The sequence below is a fragment of the Neovison vison genome, chromosome 10 (assembly GCF_020171115.1).
Source record: "Neovison vison isolate M4711 chromosome 10, ASM_NN_V1, whole genome shotgun sequence".
Classification (NCBI taxonomy): Eukaryota; Metazoa; Chordata; class Mammalia; order Carnivora; family Mustelidae; genus Neogale; species Neogale vison.
Window position 1 is genome coordinate 66,497,379 of NC_058100.1, and position 22,902 is coordinate 66,520,280.

The window sequence follows — 22,902 nt, forward strand, 5'->3', positions numbered from 1 at the left end:
CCTCTGACCCAGCAATTGTACTACTAGGTATTTATCCAAGGGATGCAAACATAGTGAATCAAGGGGCACATGCACCCCAATGTTTACAACAGCAATATCTGTGATAGCCAGAATATGGAAAGAGCCCAGATGTCCATCGACAGATGAATAGATAAAGAAGTTGTTATATATACAGATATATATGGATACAGATATAGATATAGATATCAGCCATCAAAAGAACGAAATCTTGCCAATTACAACAAGGATGAATGAGAGGGTATTATGCTAAGTGAAATCTGTGACAAAAATACCATACGATTTCACTCATATGTGGAATTTAAGAAACAAAACAGATGAATACAGGGGAAGGGAAGGGAAGGAAAACTAAAATAAGATAAAAATAAAGAGGGAGGCAAACCATAAAGGATGCTAAATTCTTGGAAACAAACTGAGGGGTGCTGGTGGGGGTGAGATGGGGTAGTTCGGTGATGGGCACGGATGAGGGAATTGATGTGTTGAGCACTGGGTGTCATATGCAACTAATGAGTTGCTAAATTCTACCTCTGAAACTAATAATACACTATATGTTAACTAAATTCTTAATTTTAAACAGAAATTTTTTTAAAAAAGAAATATGTATGAATCTAACATGAATTTTTAGCTATAATCGCTTCCTTCTCAGGGTTTTTCCTGGTAACTGTCCTTCAGTCACCTAGTTTGAGAAGGAAAATGTAAGCCACTCTTGCAAACCAGTAGCTTTTCTCAGGTATCCCAAAACCTGTCGGTCCTATTATTTACTGTTGGTTCTTCTCACTTGAAATACATTTAAGAAGATGAAAATCATATCAGGCAACTTTTCTGACCACAACAGTATCATACTCAATAAAGTATTATTAGTAAGCCACATTGAACAATGCATTAAAAAGATCATTCACCACGATCAGGTGAGATTTATTATGGGGATGCAAGGATGGTTAAGTATTGGCAAATCAGTGTGATATACCGTATCAATAAAACTAGAAATTAATCACAAGAAAGGAACTTGGAAAAAACACAAACATGTGGAGTCTAAACAAGATGCTACTAAACAGGGCGCCTGGGTGGCTCAGTGGGTTAAGCCGCTGCCTTCAGCTCAGGTCATGATCTCAGGGTCCTCGGATCGAGCCCTGCATCGGGCTCTCTGCTCAGCAGGGAGCCTGCTTCCACCTCTCTCTCTGCCTCTCTGCCTACTTGTGACCTCTGCCTGTCAAATAAATAAACAAAATCTTTAAAAAAAAAAAAAGATGCTACTAAACAGTCAATAAGTCAATGAAGAAATCAAAGACGAAATGAAAAAAAAAAAAGATGGAGACCAATGAAAATGAAAACACAACAGTCCAAAATCTTTGGGATGCAGCAGAAGCAGTTCTAAAAGGGAAATCCTTAGCACTCCAGGCCTATCTCAAGAAACAAGAAAAACTGGGGCACCTGGTTGGCTCAGTGGGTTAAGCCTTTGGCTCCTCTGAAGGCTTCTGCCTTCGGCTCAGGTCATGGTCTCAGGGTCCTGGGATTGAGGACCGCATTGGGCTCTCTGCTTAGTGGGGAGCCTGCTTCCTCCTCTCTCTCTGCCTGCCTTTTTGCCTACTTGTGATCTCTGTGTGTCGAATAAATAAATATAATCTTAAAAAAATAATTGTTTAAAAAAAAGGAAACAAGAAAAATCTACTAACCCATCTAAACTTACTCCTAAAGGAACTAGAAATAGAACAACAAAGCCCAAGGTTAGCAGAAGGAAGGAAATAATAAAGATCAAAGTAGAAACAAATGAAATAAAAACTAAAATCAAACAAACAAAATAAAAATAATAGGAAAGATCATTGAAACTGGGAATTGGTTCTTTGGAAAGATAAGCAAAATCAATCAATGTTTAGCCACACATAGCAAGAACAAAAGAAAGGACAAAAGTGAATAAAATCAAAATCAAAAGAAGAAAAGAAAGACAAAAGAAATAGAAATGATTTTAAGATATGACTATGGAGAATTATATGCCAGCAAATTGGATAAAGAAATGGATAAATTCTTAGAAACATACAGTCTTCCAAAAGCAAATAAGGAAGAAATGAAGAATCTGAGCAGACCGATTATTAGTAACAACAACAACAAAAATCAGTAATCAAAAAAACAAAAACAACACCTCCCAATAGACAAAAGCTCAGGACCAGATAGATTTATAGATGAATTCTACCAAAGAAAAAGAAGAGTTCATAGGTAAAATACCTGTTCTCCTCAAAGTAGTCCAAAAAATGAAAGAGGAAGAAAAATTTGCAACCACATTTTATGAGGCCATCGACACCCAGATACCAAAACCAAAGACACTACAAAAGGAGAAAATTACAGGCCAATATCTCATATTATCCAGTAATTCCAATAGTGGATTTTTGCCCAAACAAACACACACACACTAATTCGGAAAGATACACACATCGTTTATGTTTATTGCAGCATTATTTTCAATACCCAAGATATGGAAACAACCCGCATGTCCATTGATAGATGAATGACTGAAGAAGTTATAGTGTATATATATACCTCTCTTGTGTACTTCGGGGGCCTAGAGGGAATTATGTTAAGTGAAACTAGTCAGAAAAAGACAAATGCCCTATGGTTTCACTTATATGCGGAGTCTAAAAAAAATCTAAAAAACAAAAAGCAGAAACAAACTCTCAAATACAGGAGGCAAACTGGTGATTGCCAGAGGGGAAGATGGTGGGCGGGGGCTGGGCAAAATGGGATATGGGGAATAGGAGGTATAGGCTACCAGTCACGGAATGCATAAATCATGGGGATAAAAGACACAGCGTAGGGAATATAATCAATGGTAATGTAAGAGCATTGTGTGGTGACTGATAGTGGATAGGCTTGTGGTGAACACAACGTAATTTATAAATTTCTTGAATCACTGTGTTGTACACCTGGAACTAATATAACAGTGTGTGTCAACAATACTTCAACTACAAAAAAATTAAGGCTGAAATGCACCTATGTTCCCTGAATTTTCCGTATTAGAATAACCTGACTAATGGAGCCAGAAGCCAATTTGCAGTGAGCTGAGGAGCTATTACTCCGCATCATTTCTTGTTATTTGTACGTGTGCTGTATGGTATCTTTATTCATTTTTCTATTTTTCTATCCTTTTTTAGGTCAATTTTTATTTCCTTACTGTCCGTATGTTTCCCATTTTATTAAGGTTTCTGTTTATTTGGCTTCATTTCTTTCTTTTTTAAAAAAAGATTTTATTTATTTATCCATGAAAGAGAGAGAGGCAGAGGAAGAGAGAGAAGCAAGCAGCCTCCCCACGGAGCAGGGAGGTCTATGCCGGACTCCATTCCCAGGACCCCGGGAACACAACCTGAGGCGAAGGCAGACACTCAACCGGCTGAGCTACCCAGGTGTCCAATTTCTTCATGGGTATTTTTTTCTGTTTTACTTATATTCTTTCTCCAACTACTAGATTTGGTTGTTCAATACATTTTTTCCAAGATTTTATTTATTTATTTGACAGATCACAAGTAGGCAGAGAGGCAGGCAAAGAGAGACAGGAGGAAGCAGGCTCCCTGCTGAGCAGAGAGCCCAACGTGGGGCTCTATCCCAGGACCCTGGGATCATGACCTGAGCTGAAGGCAGAGGCTTTAACCCACTGAGCCACCGAGGTGCCCCTGTTCAATATATTTTTAAGAACATTAACTGATACAGTTTTTAAGCTAATATTTTCTCTGAGCACTATTTTATCTATAGTCCATGAAGTCCATAAAGAAATCCTGCAATTTTAGTTCATATTTCCATTTCAACCCAACTTGTCTAATAAAAAGTTTGTACATTTTTAGAATAGTTTTTTTTGTTTTGCTTAAGTTGTAAATGCATATAATCAGAGAATTTTACTTATATTAATCTATTTGGAATTTAATTGGATTTTTTAATGGCTGAATATATATAGACAGTTTTCATGACTGCTTCATGCCCACTGTTATTTGGGTACAAAATTAACATAAATTTGTAAGATATATATTATTGACTACTTGTTGGAATGTCCTATATCCTTTATCTGTTTTTTTGTTCACATGAAGTATTTTAGACTGAAAAAGTTACTCGCCTTATTACCTGTCTGATGTAGTTCCTGCTTTATATAATTTATTCCCACAAGCTTCAGGCAATGTCTATTTGTCCCGATGAGAAAATTACAACTTTTTCCTTCCTTCTTCCCTCCCTCTCCTCCATCATCTAATTTTATTGAGTGTTCAGATCTTTCTTGGCATTTGTATTTGTGGTTTTACATATATTTAGAATTTGATTTCATTTCAGCTTTAAATTATTTGACATCTACCTATAACCTATGAAGGATGGAATGAAGGGAGGAAGGAATTAAAAACAGAAGAAAGGAGAAAGGAAGTGAGGAAAATAAAATAACTGAAAAGTCCATCAATCAGAGAATGATTAATTTATTCTGTTATTCTCCAGTTTTTGACTATCGACATCTTATAATGAGATCAATCCGTGTGTACTGATATGGGCATAGTCTGTCATATACCAAGTGAAAATGAAAGTCTTAGAACAATGTATACGATGTATGATATGCAATATATATGCCACCTAATACATACAAAACCAAAAATAGGCACAAATGTATAAAATACATTTTTAACTGTGTATAGTAGCATCTGGAAGCCACAGAGCAAATTCAGAATCTCTGGACTGAGGAAGTAAATCTGGTGTTTTGAGGGGAATAAAGAGAATTTTTATTCTTTATCCTGTTTACATTTGTATTGTTTGAACTGTTTTACAATGTCTAAGAGCTGCTCTTGTACGTGACAAAAGTAATACATTACTTCAAAATTGTAATTTAAAAAATATCTGGTCATAGAAAAATTTACTTGATGCTAAATACATTTTATACAAAGCGAATTTTTTAATCTTTGGAAAATTTAATTTGGACCATACTTTCTTTGTCTTGCTGAGAACATCTGTATGTTTTGGGTTCCACAAGCCGCAAAGCAGCAGTGGGTTTCTGGCAGGTTCCCTTCTGAGGGCCTTGTAATGTGCACTGGAGTATATAAAATACAACGCAATGCTCATTTAAAGACTAAAATAGTTCCTGAGAAAACGAAGTGTATAAAAACAAATTAAAATCCTTGTCAGTTGAAACCTTGCCTATTGTGGGATGATTAGTCTTAAATTACATTTGAGAAAAAGTGTATTAGGTAATGTATTTCTCAGCTTGGGTTAGACTTTTTAATACTTCCCATGCTCTCCATTTTTCCTCCAAAAGAATCATGCTGAGTTTCCCTGAATTCAGTTTTAATGTGTAATGTTCTCTGGGGTTTCCATCTCTCCCTATGAAGTAACTTTTTGTTACTTTCGCTATGAAGTAACGAACAGATACCTATGAACTTAACTTCCCTTTGAAAAATTAGTTTCTCTCTGCAGAACCAGGCAGCACCCTTTTAAACTTTGGAATACTTTTAAACTTTTGGAATAAACTTTGTTGACTCAGCTGCTCTATCCTGCAGGGGTGGCAAATCACCTAAACACTGTTTGCTTTTATGTTCATCATGCTAAAGATAATCTTACAACATATTGTTCTCTAAAAAGCAAAATGGAAAAAGCAAAATGGCCGTTATTGTAACATTATGCTCAACACTTCACACGTTCTCACTGAAGTGATGACTCATTGAAACAGTTTGCCAAACTGCCTTGTTGGACTGCACTTACTTCCTCCTTGTCTGACTTTTTCAGTGTCTCTGGTCTCCTCACTCCTTCAGCTCCCCTGTCCACATATCCTGCCACATTCCCAGCAGTGACTTCCCTTCCTCCACAGGAGAGACAGGAACTACCTGACGACAGTCACCTCCCAGCCAAGAGCCACCCTCTCCTTGTGTCTTGGACCCCATCTCTTCTCCTTTTTCCAAGACTCCTCTGCAATCTGTTGTGCAAAATGTTCTCAGTAGCTTCCACTTGTCCTTCTTTCCTCACCCATTCCTATCCCAATTAGAACATGCTCAAATTTTTCCATTAAAAAGAAAAAATCCCTGCTTTATCCTATTTCGCCCCCATGCCACCCTACCTCTCTTCCCTTCACTATCACACTTACTGCCAAGCTCACTATAGTCGGGTCTGTTTTTTGTACCTTACGTTCATCCCTCAACCTGTCAATTTCAATTGACAATTGAATTTCACACTTAACAGTGATGTTCCTTTCAAGGTCATCAATAACATCGAGACAGCATTTTCGCTCTTCATCTCTTCTGGTTTCCATTGGAGCCTTCCAGCCATTCCTTACCAGTTTCTTTCATCGTAGCTTTTCCTAGGGCAATCGCTACACTTCAGATACCCTCTAAACTGTAAACTAGGACTGCGGCTAATCCTGAAAAACTCATCTATTATCCTAGTTTCATAGACATCTGCTAACCAATAACTGCAAATTTTGCTGAGCTCTGTTCTGATACCCAGGCTCGTATAATTCTCATAGGTTGGGTTCCCAGACTATGGGATGGAGATTAGCAGCCAAGAACATTTTTTTTTAAAGATTTTATTTATTTATTTGACAGAGATAGAGAGATCACAAGTAGGCAGAGAGGCAGGCAGAGAGAGAGGGGGAAGCAGGCTCCCTGCCAAGCCGAGAGCCCGATGCGGGGCTCGATCCCGCGACCCTGAAATCATGACCTGAGCTGAAGGCAGAGGCTTAACCCACTGAACCACCCAGGCACCCCCAGCCAAGAACATTTTTAAGGTATACTCTTAGGATTCACATCTGTGGAAGGGATTGGAGGGGAGCAGTGTTGTCTGCGAACTCTGGGTACCTCTGAAGCTGGGATGTCCCTGTAGAAGTGTCCCAAGTTGGAATGAAGGGTCTTTTCTTAATAATTCCTATTGGCCAGTGACTGGTTAATGACAGGCCACCCTCGGAAGGAGTCATGACCTTGGGAGGAAAGATTTTCTTCAGCTGAATCCACTGCCTTAGGAAGCCGATAATTGAGAACTTCTGGCAGCTGAGAGAGTAAGTCTTCTGTTTCTGAAAGGAATCTGGTTGGTCATCACAGTGTCACTGCAAGAATCAACTGCTTACTTAGTATTTTTTTCTTGGCTACCAACAGATAGTTCAAAAATAATGTTTTTGACACTAAATGCTTCATGCTAAACTCCACACCCTCTCACTGCCTCGTCTTCCGATTCCTCCTACCACACTTAGACGGTTATCATCAACTTAATCAAGCCAGAAACCAAAGTATCTTCTTGAACCTTTTGTCTGCCTCACCCCCACCCACATCTGATCGGTCTAGATGTCGTGATGATGTCACACCCTAACTATCTCTTGCTCCAATCTAGCCTGCACCCTCCCTGCTGCGGTCTCTATTGATTTGCAACCCTCCCAGGAGTTCCCAGGTAGTATCTGAAACTGGCCTCTGCACTCAGAGGGCAGGGGGAAACTGAGGAAAGGCAGCCCACCCCAGGTGGGTAGGTGGCAGGTGTAATAAACAAAGGGAACTTACATATGAAGCTTGCCTTGGGCAGCAGCAAGATGACAAGGTCCCGGTACCAGCTCATCAGATCTTGAAGTTTATATAGAGGTCTTAACTAGGTTCAGTCATGCAGACCATGCAGGTGTTCTCAATACCGCATGACTGTCTATTTGAGTCTTTGGAGTAACCTCTGGGGGTGGGAAAGGCAAAGGAACCGACATTCTAAGGACAGGGAGGGAGTGAGGAGCTGGGGGTCTAGCTCACAGGTCAGCCGGTGGCCATTTATTTTTCATGACCATCCCCAACAGCCTCCAGTGTAAATTGCCATCGTATTTCGCTTGGATGATGGCATTCTTTTCTTGAAAGTGGTTTCCCTACAAGACGAAACCAGAGAGGGAGACAAACCATAAGAGATTTTTTTTTAAAGATTTTATTTATTTATTTGATAGAGAGAGAGAGAGAGATGCAGCAAGAGAGGGAACACAAGCAGGGGGAGTGGCAGAGGGAGAAGCTTGCCTCCTACTGAGCAGGGAGCCCAGTGCGGGGCTCCATACCGGGACCCTGGTATCATGACCCGAGCCAAAGGCAGACGCTCAACAACTGAGCCATCCAGGTTGCCCCCATAAGAGATTCTTAATCTCAGGAAAGAAAGTGAGGGTTGCTGGAGTGGAGTGGTGGGGGAGATGGGGTGGCTGGGTGATGGACATTGGGAGGGTAAGTGCTATGGTGGGTGCTGTGAATTGTGTAAGACTGATGAATCACAGACCTGTACCCTTGGGGTAAATAATACATTATAAATTAATTTTAAAAGAAAGTAGTTTCGCTATGCCTACATTCCTTACCCCTACTTCAGCCCAGTTTCTCCTTAAGGCACTCAGTGCTGTCTTTTAGCAATTGCTATAAACATCTCATTTCAATCAGTGACTTCCAGTATCTTTAGTTTGGGCTACAAAGGCCTTCATCACAGGACCCCAGTCTCTCCAGGTTTAACTGGTTCCACTCTCTCCTTCACTCTTTTCCACTCAATCCACACGGGCTATTTACAGCTTCTTAGAAACATCGTGTTCTCTGCATATGTTTTCCACATGAGCCTCCCTCACCCTAAATATTTTTTCTCCTTTCAAGGCTCAGCTTATATATCACTTCCTCAGGGAAGCCTTTCTCGAGCATCCTCTGGGACCAGGCTGCACCCCCTGGTGTTCACTAACAAAGAGAGTGTCTTTCCTGATAGATGCCAACTTGTGAGGATTTGGTCAACATCTTCCTCTCCCATCAGGGCACGTGATCCACAACAACAGAAACAATGTATCTTACTCCTTATTTTATCACTAGTGCTCAGCAGATGCCTAGCCTAGGGCACAAGCTTAATATTTGACTTTGTGTGTGCCATCCCCTCTCTGTGGCATGTCTTCTCTAGGCTGGTGGACCTCAGGCTTTTCCTGGGAAGCTTCCAACACATCCGCTAAAAACTTAATTTCCTCCTCCTCCATGTAACTACTTTACTCTATACATGTTTCCTGTGTTGCATTTTTCACACATGCATTTATTTAGCATTTAGTTTGCTAATTGATGGCTCATGAGCCACACGGCTCACAAAATATTTTTAGATTCCCCGTCCACATATAAAAATCAGTAGATTTCACAATTGAAAAATCAGAAGACATGACAATACTAAATACTTAGTCCCAAGACAGTTACCCAACTTGAGCAAATCTTCTGTCTTCTGGGATAGAGCCGGTGCTCAATATTGTATATTAATGGGTTGATTGATTAATTGAAAATGATTAACCCTTTTCTGTTGATATTTAATTTCAATCAAATTTCAATTTTATGGGATCCACTGTGGACAATAACTACGAGAATAGTGAAAGAATGATTATGAACTCAAGGACAATTCTGAAATATACACATTTAACACTGAATGAATTCATATTTAATCCACGGTTAGGTCCAGTTGTCTTTCATTAGAAAATTGTAATTGTAGAAAATTGTCATCATATTGAGAAGGTCTTGAGTTAGGTGAACTGATTAGATCCCAGATAAGAAAATGTGCTATTCTAGTAACAACACCTGTCTTACTAAGGGCCCTAGTACCCTAGTTGTGCTATTACATGTGCTTATGCATGAACCCTAAAAACAAATGGAAGTATGACTGTTACTTCAAACTAAAAAGCGACAGTGTGACTCTTTGAAGTCAACAGACCTCAGTAATATTGACACTCTTAGGCTTTGTTGCTTGCAGGACTGATTTTTGATGTTATAATCTGCATCATTCCGATAATTCCTTAACTTAAAAATATTACTTGAAAGAGTAAAATATAAAAATGGGAAGGGTTATTCTTTCTTTTGTCATGTTCCTTGGGCAACATTTTAACATATGGATAGTTCACCATTATTATTATTATTATTAATCTTGAAACTAATACTACAGTTAATTTTTAAAGTTTTTTACATTTAGAAAGTGTGAAGGGCAGTCTTTTCCATATTTAATACAGTTGGTTCCATGGTGTAGTGGTTAGCACATCTGTTTTACATATTTATTTATTTATTTATTTATTTTAAGATTTTATTTATTTATTTGACAGAGAGAGATCACAAGTAGGCAGAGAGGCAGGCAGAGAGAGAGAGGAGGAAGCAGGCTCCCTACTGAGCAGAGAGCCCGATGTGGGACTCGATCCCAGGACCCTGAGATCAAGACCTGAGCCGAAGGCAGCGGCTTAACCCACTGAGCCACCCAGGCGCCCTGTTTTACATATTTAATACAATAAATCCTCCAATATGATGTAAGTTGTTTGGTTTTCTTTTGAAGATTTTATTTATTTATTTGACAGAGAGAGACACAGTGACAGAGGGAACACAAGCAGGGGGAGTGGGAGAGCGAGAACAGGCTTCCTGCTGAGCAGGGAGCCTGATGTGGTTCGATCCCAGGACCCTGGGATCATGACCTGAGCCAAAAGGCAGAGGTTTAACGACTGAGTACCCAAGCACCCCTATGTTGTATAGTTTCTTATCTCTAGTGTGTTTGGTTCTTTAATACTGACATAAAGATTGAATTAAAAGTACCAGAAAACTCTAATATTAGTGCATATCATAAAAACAAATATCTTGAAGGCAACAATATAGCACAATGAATGGATATTAGGAAACAAATATTTTAACATGTGGATCAATCTTTTTAACGGAGGGAAAGCATGCAATAAAGGTTAGGTTACATGTCAGATCAGTCAAATTAGAAAGGAAACATGTTCTGGCTTATTTATAAATAAAAAATGTTCAACATAGACAACTTAGATTCAAATCTTCAAGCAAGTTAAAACTTAGAGGTTTGTAATTTTTCTTCTAAAAATTATGTTTTATAAAGGATTTTACGGTGTGTTGATATACTATTCTTCTTTCTGTCATACATTTTTTTAATACATTTTTATGTCCTGAAGTGTTGTTGATAAGACAGCATCCTTGATGACAAAGAGAAAGGAAGGAAGAGAGATTTTTTGAAATAAGCGCCATTTTTGCTCAAGTATTTATTATAACTTAGCTCTTCAACATTTCATATAATTAGTCATTGTTTTAGTTAGTTATTGATAAAAGCAAGTAGACAGACTTGGTAAATTTATCACCAATTCCTTTATCAAATCTCAGTTATTTGATACAGTAATACCATTTTTTAAACAATTTTTTCCAAGTTACTTACCTCTTTTTCTTTTTGAAATGAGAAATCCAAGATACACCAAAACACTTAAATACATATAAAATTTTTCTGTCCTGATTTTACCATAGTTAAAAATTTTTAAAGTTTTCTACCCATGTGTGTCTTATGAATGTTTTTATAGACTGTTTAAAGTATCAAAAAGTTGTCCTTATGTTGTTCATATAGTTCATGGTTCATGATTAGAACACATACAATTTACCATGAGTTATTTTTATAATATTCTTTTTTAAAAAAGATTTTATTTATGTATTTCAGAGATAGAGAGCAAGTGCAAGCATGAGCAGGGGGAAGGGCAGAGGAAGAAGCACACTCCCTCTGAGCAGGAAGCTGGTGCAGGGCTTGATCCCAGGACCCTGGGATCATGGCCTGAGCCAAAAGCAGATGCTTAACTGACTGAGCCATACAGGCACCCCTAATTTTATAATACTCTTAATCAGACATAAAGTACAATTTCCATTTAAAATTATATCTTTAAAAGTCTCAAAATCCTGATCTTATAAAGTGATTTACATCATTTTTTACATTATTGTAATATTTTACTAAAGACAAGATTATATTTCATTCATCAAGAAATATAAAACAGCGTTACTGTTTTTCTGTCTGACTTATTTCATTTAGCATAATACCCTCTAGGTCCACCAATGTTGTCACAAATGGCAAGATCTCATCCTGTTTATGGTTGAATAATATTCCATTGTATGTATAATATCCTACATCTTCTTTATCCATTCATCTATCAATAGCACTTGGACTGCTTGCATATCCTGGCTATTATAAACAAGGCTTCAGTAAACAAAGGGGTGCATATATCTTTTAGAATTACTGTTTTTGTTTTCACTGGGTAAATACCCAGATGTAGAATTATTGTATCATATAGTATTTCTATTTTTTAATTTTTTTAGGACCTTCCATACTGTTTTCCATAGTGGGTGTACCAATTTACGGTCCCACCAACAGGGCACAAAGGTTTCTTCCTCTTCACATCCTCGCCAGCACTTGTTATTTCCTATCTTTTTGATTCTAGCCATTCTGACAAGTGGAAGGTGATATTTCATGGTTCTGATTTGCATTCCCCTGATTAGTGATGTTGAGTGTCTTTTTGTCTGTTCATCTGTCTGTTGACCATCTACATGTCTTCTTCAGAAAAATGTCCTCTGCCCCCTTTTTAATTGAATTATTTGGGTCTTTAGAGAGAGAGAGCATGAGCATGTGGGGAGGGGCTGAGGGACAGGGAAAGACTCTTAAGCAGGCACTGAGCAAGGAGACTGACGTGGGGTTCCATCTCAATCATGAGATCATGGCCTGAGCCAAAATCAGGAGTCAGACACTTAACTGACTTAGCCACCCTTGCAGCCCATTTGGGGGGTGGAGGTTAAAGTTATTCATATATTGAGGCACCTAGGCGGCACAGTCACTTGAGGGCCCAACACTCAGTTTTGGCTCAGGGTCATGGAATCGGCCCTACATCAGGCCCCATGATCAGTGATGATTTGGCTTGGGATTCTCTCCCTCTCCCGCTCCCCTCTGCACTCACTCTTGCTCTCAAATAAATAAATAAATCTTTTAAAAAAATAAAATAAAATTCTTCATATATTTTGGATACTAACCCATTATCAGATATGTCCTTTCCTAATATCCTCTCCCATTCAGTGGGTTGTCTTTTTGTTTTGTTGGTTGTTTCCTTTCTACGCAAATGTTTTTGTTTTGATGTAGTCTCAGTAGTTTATTTTTGCTTTTGTTTTTCTTCCTCAGGAGACATATCTAGAAAAATGTTGCTAAGGCTAAAGACAAGGAGATTGCTACCTGTTTTCTTCTAGGTCTTTTACCCATTTTGAAGTTGTGTGTGTGTTTATTTCATGTAAGAAAGTGGTCCAGTTTCATTCTTTTGCATGTAGTTGTCCAGGTTTCCTCACACCATTTATTGAAAGACTTCTTTTCTCCATTGTATATCCTTGCTCCCTTTGTCATAGATTAATTGACCATATAAAAGAATGGCTTTACGGGGTGCCTGGGTGGCTCAGTGGATTAAAGCTTCTGCCTTTGGCTCAGATCATGATCCCAGGGTCCTGGGATCAAGCCCCACATCAGGCTCTCTATCTCAGTGGGGAGCCTTTTCACTCCATCTTTCTCTGCCTGCCTCTCGGACTACTTGTGATCTCTCTCTCTGTCAAATAAATAAATAAATACATCTTTAACAAAAGTATGGGTTTTTTTCTGGGCTTTCTAATCTGTTCCATTTATCTATGTGTCTATTTTTTAATGTGTCTATTTTTATTCCAGTACCATACTATTTTGATTACTATAACTTTGTAGTATATTTTGAACTCTACAATTGTAATACTTCCATTTTTGTCCTTTCTCAAGATTGCTTTGGCTATTCAGGTCTTTAAATAAGTCAGACAGAAAAACAAATACCATATGATTTCACTATATGTGGAATCTAAAAAAACAAAACAAAGAAACAAAAAACAGACACAGATCTATAAATATGGAGAACAAACTGATGGTTGCCAGAGAGTAGGGGGATAGAAGGATGGGAAAGATGGGAAAAGAGGACCAAGTGAGAGAGTCAGGCTTCCAGTTATGGGACAAGTACATCATAGGAATGAAAGGTACAGCGCAGGAAATATAGTGAATGGTATTATACTAGCGTTGGATGGTGGCAGATCATGACTATACTTGTGGTGAGCATAGCATAACAATAGGGTTATATACCTGCATACCTGAAACTAATGTAATATTGTGCATAATTTATACTCAAATAAAAACCAAAAAAGGAGGAAAAGAACAAATAAAAAAGTATAAAATATGTATTTTTAAATTACCATACGAGGAAACACTTTAGAGTTTCTAAGCTCTTACACAGGCATATGTTCCTGAAAATGACTTAATTTTATTTATTGTTGTTAATATGCTTTTCTATCAATAGAAAGATTTGTGCAACTTTGTTTCCCAGCTTTACAACTTATACTTGGACATATACTGGGAAGTGGAGAAAATGTAATATTCTATATCAACATATAGGTTAATTTTTCCATATTTAAATATTGAACATATAAATCAATTTATTTGCCAAACTGTCAAAGTGTCACAAATATGAAAACTTTTTGAGTTTGTTGAATTAATTAATCATTCTAGGAGTTCACTTGGCTTAAAAAGTGAAATTATTTTTTCCTATATAATGACCATGAAGTGGTTTTGTAAAACCTAATATTTCTTAAATTTATAATATAAAGAATCTCTTGAATAACATTCTGAAGAAGATAATTGTAGGTAGAAGCTTCTTCTTACCTTTCTCTGTGAATACATGTTGGATATTTTAACTGCCCTCTGTCACATTGCACTCTGAGTTCAGATCCAAAAATAGAGAGGTCAGCTACATATGTATTTCTCTTACAAAGAAACTCAATATACTCGCCATGGAAAATATATGGTCTATCGTCAAAATCCCACTTCAGGAGTAAATTATTATTTTCCATTTCAACAGGAGATAATGTGCAAGGCTCTGAAAAAATAAAAAGAAGAAAATTATCTTGACACATCTTAGAACTAACAGGAATGTAAAATGAAATAACAGTGAAATAATATGAAATAATGAATAATGAAGCAATGAAATAATAATAATTAATGTAAAATGAAATAACAAGTTATTTCAGAAAATGGAGTTTCTATTCTTATTTGCCTCCTGGCTACCATAACACCAAAGAGTAGGTCCTGAAAAAGGCTAACGGTCCAGAGTTGTTAATACAGCATGTGAATCATACAGCTGTAATACATTTACAAACTCCTTCATTCAATATTTTTGGTAAGTATTTATTGAATCCCTAGGTGTCAGATGTTGCGCTAGGAATTTTATAGACAGAATAAAAATGAAGAAGAATAATCAAAAACACTCTAAGAGAATATAGTCACTGCAAAATATGTTTGAAAATTAGGTCAAATAGTACTATAATTTAAAATCTTATGGTTCTACAAAACATGAAATTTTAATTTTAAAAAGTTAAAAATTAATTCACAGATCTTCTGTTCTCAGCTATGTCAGAATAGTCTATATCAGACTAGCACTTCTACTAAAACTAGAAAATATGAAAACAGACATGAAGCCAGTATTTCACGGAATTAGAGAATTTCTAAGGCACTCAAGACGTTAAGGTTCTGGAAAAAGCTCCTCCAAGAGGCATCTTCCTCTTGGGGCATTTGTTGATTCTCAGCATGAGTTGAGAAATTGTAGAGAATGGTCAACAGCAAACATGGAGCTGCAGAACTTTTGGAAATCTCATGTTGTTGGGGATAGAAAAATGGAAGCTTTGGCCAGCCATGACAGCCAGGATCTGAGTGGTCAAGAACCCAGAAGAATGGGAGGTACAGAGAACGAACATGATACTGGCTTTTCTCTTGAAACATCTGCCTATTCTTGACTTGTGCAAAGAGAGAGGATAAAGGAGAAAGTGAATGAAAAGATACATTAAGTTTTTTTTTGCAGTCTCCCAGTAATATGAAAGCCAGTCAAGAAGGAGGAACCTTGGTATAAACACCAAACTCTTAATGAAGAAACCTGCAGGGTTATGTTCTATTAGTAGAAACAAACAAAGGTCTGAAAATAAGCTTAGAAAAAACTGCAAATCTAATTAGATCGAGACCAACTTCCCCTACACTATTAGCCAAAAAAGAGATGAGTATTCTCTGGCAACAGATGACATAATTGTTTCAGGTTTTTAAAATTTTCCATATATAATATTTGATATTCAATCAACTGTTAACAGAAATAGCAAAAGATTAGGCTAGAAATCAAAATAGGCCTGCAGATGATCCAGATAATGGAGTTTACAGGCAAGGACTTAAAGATAAGTGTGAGTAACATGGTAAAGAAATAGATGTTAAGATAAAGTCTTTCATCGGCCCATTTCTTGATTGGATTATTTGTTCTTTGGGTGTTGAGTTTGTAAGCTCTTTATAGATTTTGGACACTAGCCCTTTATCTGATATGTCGTTTGCAAATATCTTCTGCCATTCTGTTAGTTGTCTTTTGGTTTTGTTAACTGTTTCCTTTACTGTGCAAAAGCTTTTGATCTTGATGAAATCCCAATAGTTCATTTTTGTCCTTGCTTCCCTTGCCTTTGGCGATGTTCCTAGGAAGATGTTGCTGTGGCTGAGGTCGAAGAGGTTGCTGCCTGTGTTCTTCTCAAGGATTTTGATGGATTCCTTTCTCACATTGAGGTCCTTCATCCCTTTTGAGTCTATTTTCATGTGTGGTGTAAGGAAGTGGTCCCATTTCATTTTTCTGCATATGGCTGTCCAATTTTCCCAGCACCATTTGTTGAAGAGGCTGTCTTTTTTCCATTGGACATTCCTTCCTGCTTTGTCGAAGATTAGTTGACCATAGAGTTGAGGGTCTATTTCTGGTCTCTCTATTCTGTTCCATTGATCTATGTGTCTGTTTTTGTGCCAGTACCATGCTGTCTTGATGATGACAGCTTTGTAATAGAGCTTGAAGTCTGGAATTATGATGCCATCAACTTTGGCTTTCTTTTTCAATATTCCTTTGGCTATTCGAGGTCTCTTCTGGTTCCATATAAATTTTAGGGTTATTTGTTCCATTTCTTTGAAAAAAATGGATGGTATTTTGCTGGGACTTGCATTAAATATGTAGATTGCTTTAGGTAGCATAGACATGGATGGAACTAGAGGTTATTATGCTTAGCGAAATAAGTCAATCGGAGAAAGACAACTATCATATGATCTCCCTGATATGAGGAAGTGGAGATGCAACATGGGGGCTTAAGGGGGTAGGAGAAGAATGAATGAAACAAGATGGGATTGGAAGGGAGACAAACCATAAGTGATTCTTAATCTCACAAAACAAACTGAGGGTTGCTGGGGGGAGGGGGTCCGGGAGACGGGGGTGGGGTTATGGACACTGGGGAGGGTATGTGCTATGGTGAGTGCTGTGAAGTGTGTAAACCTGGCAATTCACAGACCTGTACCCCTGAGGATAAAAATACATTATATGTTTATTAAAAAAATTAAATTAAAAAAAGTCTTTCATCAGACAACTGAAATCTACAAAGAGAAAAAAAAAAGCAGGCATTCTAGAAATACAACAATATTAAGACCTCAGTAGAGGAGTTTAAAGCAGGTTGGACACATCTCAAGGAAGGATTAATGAATTGTAAGATGTATCAGTAGAAACTACCAAATGGGAACAAAGAAGATTAAAATACTAAAGGTAATGAAAAGCATCAAGCAACAGTTACAAGAAGTGCTACCAACTTGAAGGATGAAATGCTCAAGGGTCCCTGGGGGGCTCAGTCAGTTAAACATCTGCCTTTGGCTCAGGTCCTGATCCCAGGGTCCTGGGATCGAGCCTTGCATCAGGCTCCCCGCTTGGTGGGGAGTCTGCTTCCCCCCACCCCCATTCATGCACATACTCTCTCTCTCTCTCTCTCTCTCTCTCTCTCGCAAAAATAAATAAATAAAATCTTAAATAAAAAGAAAAAGAATGAAATGCTCTGAGAAGCACATATCAAGGCCCCGCATAAATAGCCTACTGAAAATAAAGGGGAAAAGAATCTCAAAATCAGCGGAGTACAAAAAGAAACTTAGTTTCAAAGAAATACCAGTAAGAATTGCATTGACTGGGATGCCTGGGTGGCTCAGTCAGTTAAGCGTCTGCCTTCAGCTCAGGTCATGATGCCAGGGTCCTGGGATTGAGCACAGCATGGGGCCCCTTGCTCAGCGGGGAGCCTTCTTTTCCCTCTGCCTGCCACTTCCCCTGCTTGTGTCTCTCTCTCCTTCTCCGGCAAATAAATAAATAAAATCCTTAAAAAATTGGCATTGACTAACAAAAACTATGAAATGCAGGAAAGGATAAAATGACATCTTCTAAAGCAGGGAAGAAAAAAGAGGCCAAACTAGAATTCTATCTCTGATAAAATTACTCTTCAAAAGTTTTCAGGCAAACAAATACTGAGAAAATAATAAAGAAATAATACTTTTCAGACATGTGCAAAATAATCCCAATCAGAAATAGCAGCAAACAGGAGAAGATGAGAAACAAATCACTGAAAAACATATCAACAAATCTTAAAGAATATTTCTGGATAATGTAATATTCATTGTATCTTCAGGACTTAAACTACATGTAGAGTGAAAATGCATGATGCAGTAATACAAAAAGTAGGAAGGGTAAATCAAGCTGAAGTTTTCTGGAGCTTGGAGAGGTGGTATAAGTACTAACTTATACTTAAATATAATAAGTCTTGGTTGAATTATGTAATCTCTGAAAACAGTGAAAGGAAGCCAAGAAGAAAGTATAATCAACAAGCTAGTAGAGAGTAAAATGGTATGAAAAAAATTGATTTACTGGGAAGAAAGAGAGAGAGAGAGAAGCATAAAGAACAGATAGGATATATATCTAGTATAGTAAGATGGTAGCTATAAACCAAATATATCAGCACTTATATTAACATGTATATGGGCAAATACTATAGAGAAAGACTGTCAGACTAAATAAGTATGCTTTAAAATAAATAACTATATATAACTTATAAAAAACCAAAATGTTTAAAGTTAAAAAATGAAAAAATGTATGACTTGTAAATACTTGTTGAAGCTTGTATAGGTAAGGAATCTTTGGGCAAAAACAAACAAAAAGTATTAGTATAGATAAAGGAGGACTCTTTTAAAATTATGCAGGGTTGGTACACCAAGATTTAATATGCTTCGATTTGTGTGGACCTAGTAGAATAGTATAAAAATACAAAAGCAAAAATTGAGAGAACTAATATGAGAAATGTTTTTAAATGCACAAAGTATAAGGGATTTTAACATACTTCTTTTGGTGACTGATAGAAAAACAGACAGAAATCAGCACAGATAAGAATGAACTTAATATGAAAAACAAAATTCAACTGACATATATGAAGCATCAGTGAATCCAAAAATGACCACAGTTTATTAGTTTATTTCAAGTGCAAAAGAATGTGTACCTACAATAAATACATGCTTGTAATAAAATAAATATCAATGAATTTAAAAAGATTGGTATAATTCAAAGTGTGTCTCAATGGATTCAAATTAGAAATCAATAACAAAAGAAAACTAGAAAATTTTCCAATGTTTAGAAACTAAAAACCACATTTCTATATAACTCAGACTGAATACAGGGTAGCAAAATGGGTATCAATTTTTTTAACTGAATAGCTGAATAATAATAAAATTCCAGAACATAAAAATGTGTGGGGATAAAGTTAAAGTTGGGCTCAGTGGGAAATTTATATCCTTAAGCTTCCTTAACAAATTAAATTAAACTTTCTTTAAAAAATCTTTAAAAAAACAAAGGTTGAATATCATTAATCTAAGTATCCACCTAAAATGCTTAAGTAATAAAATAAATTTAAGTAATTAGAAGAGAGGAAATAATGATAAGAATATAAATTATTAAAATAGTAAGCAACATTTGATGGAAGGGTAACAAATGCAAATATTAGTTGTTTGAAAGGCCTAATGAAAGTTATAGACTAGGGTGCCTCTGTGGCTCAGTCAATTAACTGGCCAATTCTTAGTTTTGGCTCAGGTCATGCATGATGTCTGGGTCCTGAAATGGAGCCCTGGGTTGAGCCCCCGGCTCAGTGGGAGTCTGTTTCCTGTCTCCCTCTTCCTGTGATCTCCCACCCCGCTGCCAATCAATCAGTCAATCAATCTTAAAAAACAAAAACAAAACCCCCAAACTTCTAAAAAATAAATAAATAAAAGATGCTTAGCAAGACAGGTCAAGAAAGAAAGAGATACAGCTTAATAGCAGTAAAAATAAATGACACATCACTAAAGGCATTAAGAAGAATGTAAAAGGATGCTGTGAATAACATTATGTCAACAAATTTGACAATTTAGATATGGACAAATTTCTATAAACCACCCTACCAAAACTGACAGTATCAAGAGAACTTGATACTCAAATGGCATGTTTGGTGGATTATTATAATTATTAAGGAAGAAATGGTGCCAATCTTACACAAATTCCAGAGAATTGAAAAATAGGGAACTTACCAGTTCACCATATGAGGGTAGTAGAAACCATACCAAAACCAAAAGGAAAATAACAGACTGATCTCTCTCATGAAAATAGATGGAAAACTTCTAAGAAAAATATAAGCAAATAAAATCCAACAATATATAAAAAGCATAATTCATCACAACCAAGTGTGATTTATTTTAGGAATGTAATTATACTTTAACATTCAAGAAGCAGCAATATAATTCCAGGGGAAAAATGTAGCAATGTGATTATTTCAATAGATAGTGCTAAAATTAAACATTCACTGAAGATTTTTAAAAAAAACCTCTTAGAAAAATAGAAATTAAAGCTTTCTACAATGTAAGTTTGTTTTTAAAGTATTTATAACACTGTAACTAAAGATGAATTGTTGAAAGTTTTACTTATGAGATTGGGAAACAAGATACCCACTACTTCTACTCAGTATTGTACTCAAGTCCAAGTTGGTAAAATAAGATAGTAAATAAGTCAGATACAGAAACAAAAAATATTTTCTTTTTATTTAAAGAAGTGCTTTTTTAATGCCTCCTGAGAATCTTGGCAGATACTGTTACTTCTATTCAAATGTTTCACTAATAAGGCATAACTTTCTATCTTTGCTTCCTCATTGCACTCATGATTTCTGTTATAGTACCAATCACACTGAATGATAATTGTTAACATATATACTCACATCACCATGACTCATTCATCTTTTAGCCCATAAAACAACAGTACTGGTGTATGATTTGTATTTAATAAATATTTGTTAGGGCAAGATGGACTATAGTTATTTATGATCTACAGGAAAGAACAGAAACCAGTGATGAGGTAAGCACACTAATACACAAATATTGCAAATTAAGCATTATAATAGTATTATATCAACTAACAGAAAAGAGAACGTGAACAAATATGGTTTTATTTTATTAAGTAGGTGAATAGTTCACAGTACATACCTAAACATGATGGTGGTGTAGTCCACACTCCGTCTAAACAATAGGACTCCCTAGACCCCTGAAGAAAATGGTAATCAAAACACTTGTATTCTACTGAGGAACCGTTTTCATAGATTTCTAATGTTGAACTAATTATGACTCCATTTTTAATAAGTGGAGGAGATGCACACACTCCTTTAGATTCTGAAAAAAATGATTTTAAAAGCATACAATGAATTTCTATGATAAGCATCCAATACTTTAATAATTACTATAGAACTAAAAATAAGATAGGGATGACTGGGTGGCTCAGATGGCTAAACACTGACTTTTGATTTTGGCTCAGTTCATGATCTCAGGGGTGTGGGATTGAGCCCCACCTCAGCTCTCATGGTCAGCACGGAGTCTACTTGAGGATTTCTCTCCTCTGCCCCTCCTACCCCCCAACCCCTGCTCATGCTCTCTCTCTTTCTCTCTCTAAAATAAATAAACATTTTTTAAAAGGAATGAACTGAGATATTTCACGTAAAAGCATTTTTAAGATGTCTGTCAAATTTTAAGTATTGAGAGAATAGTTCTACAATAACTTTGTACTATATAATTGATGGTTGCAATTAGAATCTCATATTATAAAACTGAAAAACATTTAAAACTGGCAAAAGAATCATAATAATAATTGTGATTTTATTTTTCCCTTTATTGAGTCAAAAGTGAAAATTTACGAAACCCCTTCGAAGCCATGCTTTCTGTGTGTATTTTTTCTTTATTAAAGAAAAAAATTTTTCTCTAATATTTTTTCTTATTAAAAATTATTTTCTTATTAAAAGCAACAGTGCCATATCCAAGGAGCACATAGAGTCTTTCAATCTGCATCAAGCCCTCTTCTGAAACAATACTCTTCACCAAACCCCCAGAAAAGCAATGTTTTCCACTGGTGTTGATTGTTCACATTAGGGTGATCAGTCTTCTGATAGTCTGGTGGTTATCTATCAGACCTATTAATTTCTCCCTTTATAAAACTGACTTATTGGAATTAAAAGATGTCAGCATTGGGACACCTGGGTGGCTCAGTTGGTTGGACGACTGCCTTCGGCTCAGGGCGTGATCCTGGAGTCCCGGGATCAAGTCCCACATCAGGCTCCCAGCTCCATAGGGGAGTCTGCTTCGCTCTCTGACCTTCTCCTCGCTCATGCTCTCTCTCACTGTCTCTCTCTCTCAAATAAATAAAAAAATAAAATCTTTAAAAAAAAAAAAAAGATGTCAGCATAGTCATCCTATTTAAGTGTATGTGCTTACTGTACATGATCAGATCGTTCCCAATTTCTAGATTACAAGATGACGGTGGTAAGTTGGGTGGGGTCTTTCTTATACTTTGAACCCAAGTGGTAATATTAATCACCTGAGAAATTGTCAGAAAGCACTGTTTTTACCTTTTCTAATACATAAAGGATATCTCACTTCTCCTCTATTGCATTGTACAGAAAATTCAGACAATGAGGTTGACGGAGATAAGTCATATCCTTCTTTACATACAAAATCTATTAAATCTCCATGTAAGACCTTTCCTTCATACTTCCACTTCATCTCTATGTTATTTCTGTACATGTAATCCACATTAATAGTACATGGCTCTGTAAAACAAAATATTATTTTAAATTATTTATTCATTTGACAAGTATGAAGTTTAATGTATTTTTAAAAGAAAAATTTGACAAGTATCAAAAACAATGTTTTATATTTAACATT

At 36.6% G+C, this 22,902-nt stretch overlaps 1 protein-coding gene across 1 annotated transcript in view; it reads right to left on the bottom strand.

Annotated features, from left to right (window-relative positions):
- Positions 1-10,745: 10,745 nt before the first annotated feature.
- Positions 10,746-22,902, bottom strand: part of F13B (coagulation factor XIII B chain) — a 32,367-nt gene continuing 20,210 nt past the window's right edge. Inside the window, exons 9-12 of the mRNA XM_044266316.1 lie at positions 22,587-22,787; positions 21,178-21,360; positions 14,476-14,689; positions 10,746-10,930 (exon numbers count right to left, since the gene is read on the bottom strand). Of these exons, the coding sequence (XP_044122251.1) occupies positions 10,897-10,930; positions 14,476-14,689; positions 21,178-21,360; positions 22,587-22,787 (632 nt within the window). The 3' untranslated portion in view covers positions 10,746-10,896. The remainder of the gene's footprint in view (positions 10,931-14,475; positions 14,690-21,177; positions 21,361-22,586; positions 22,788-22,902) is intronic.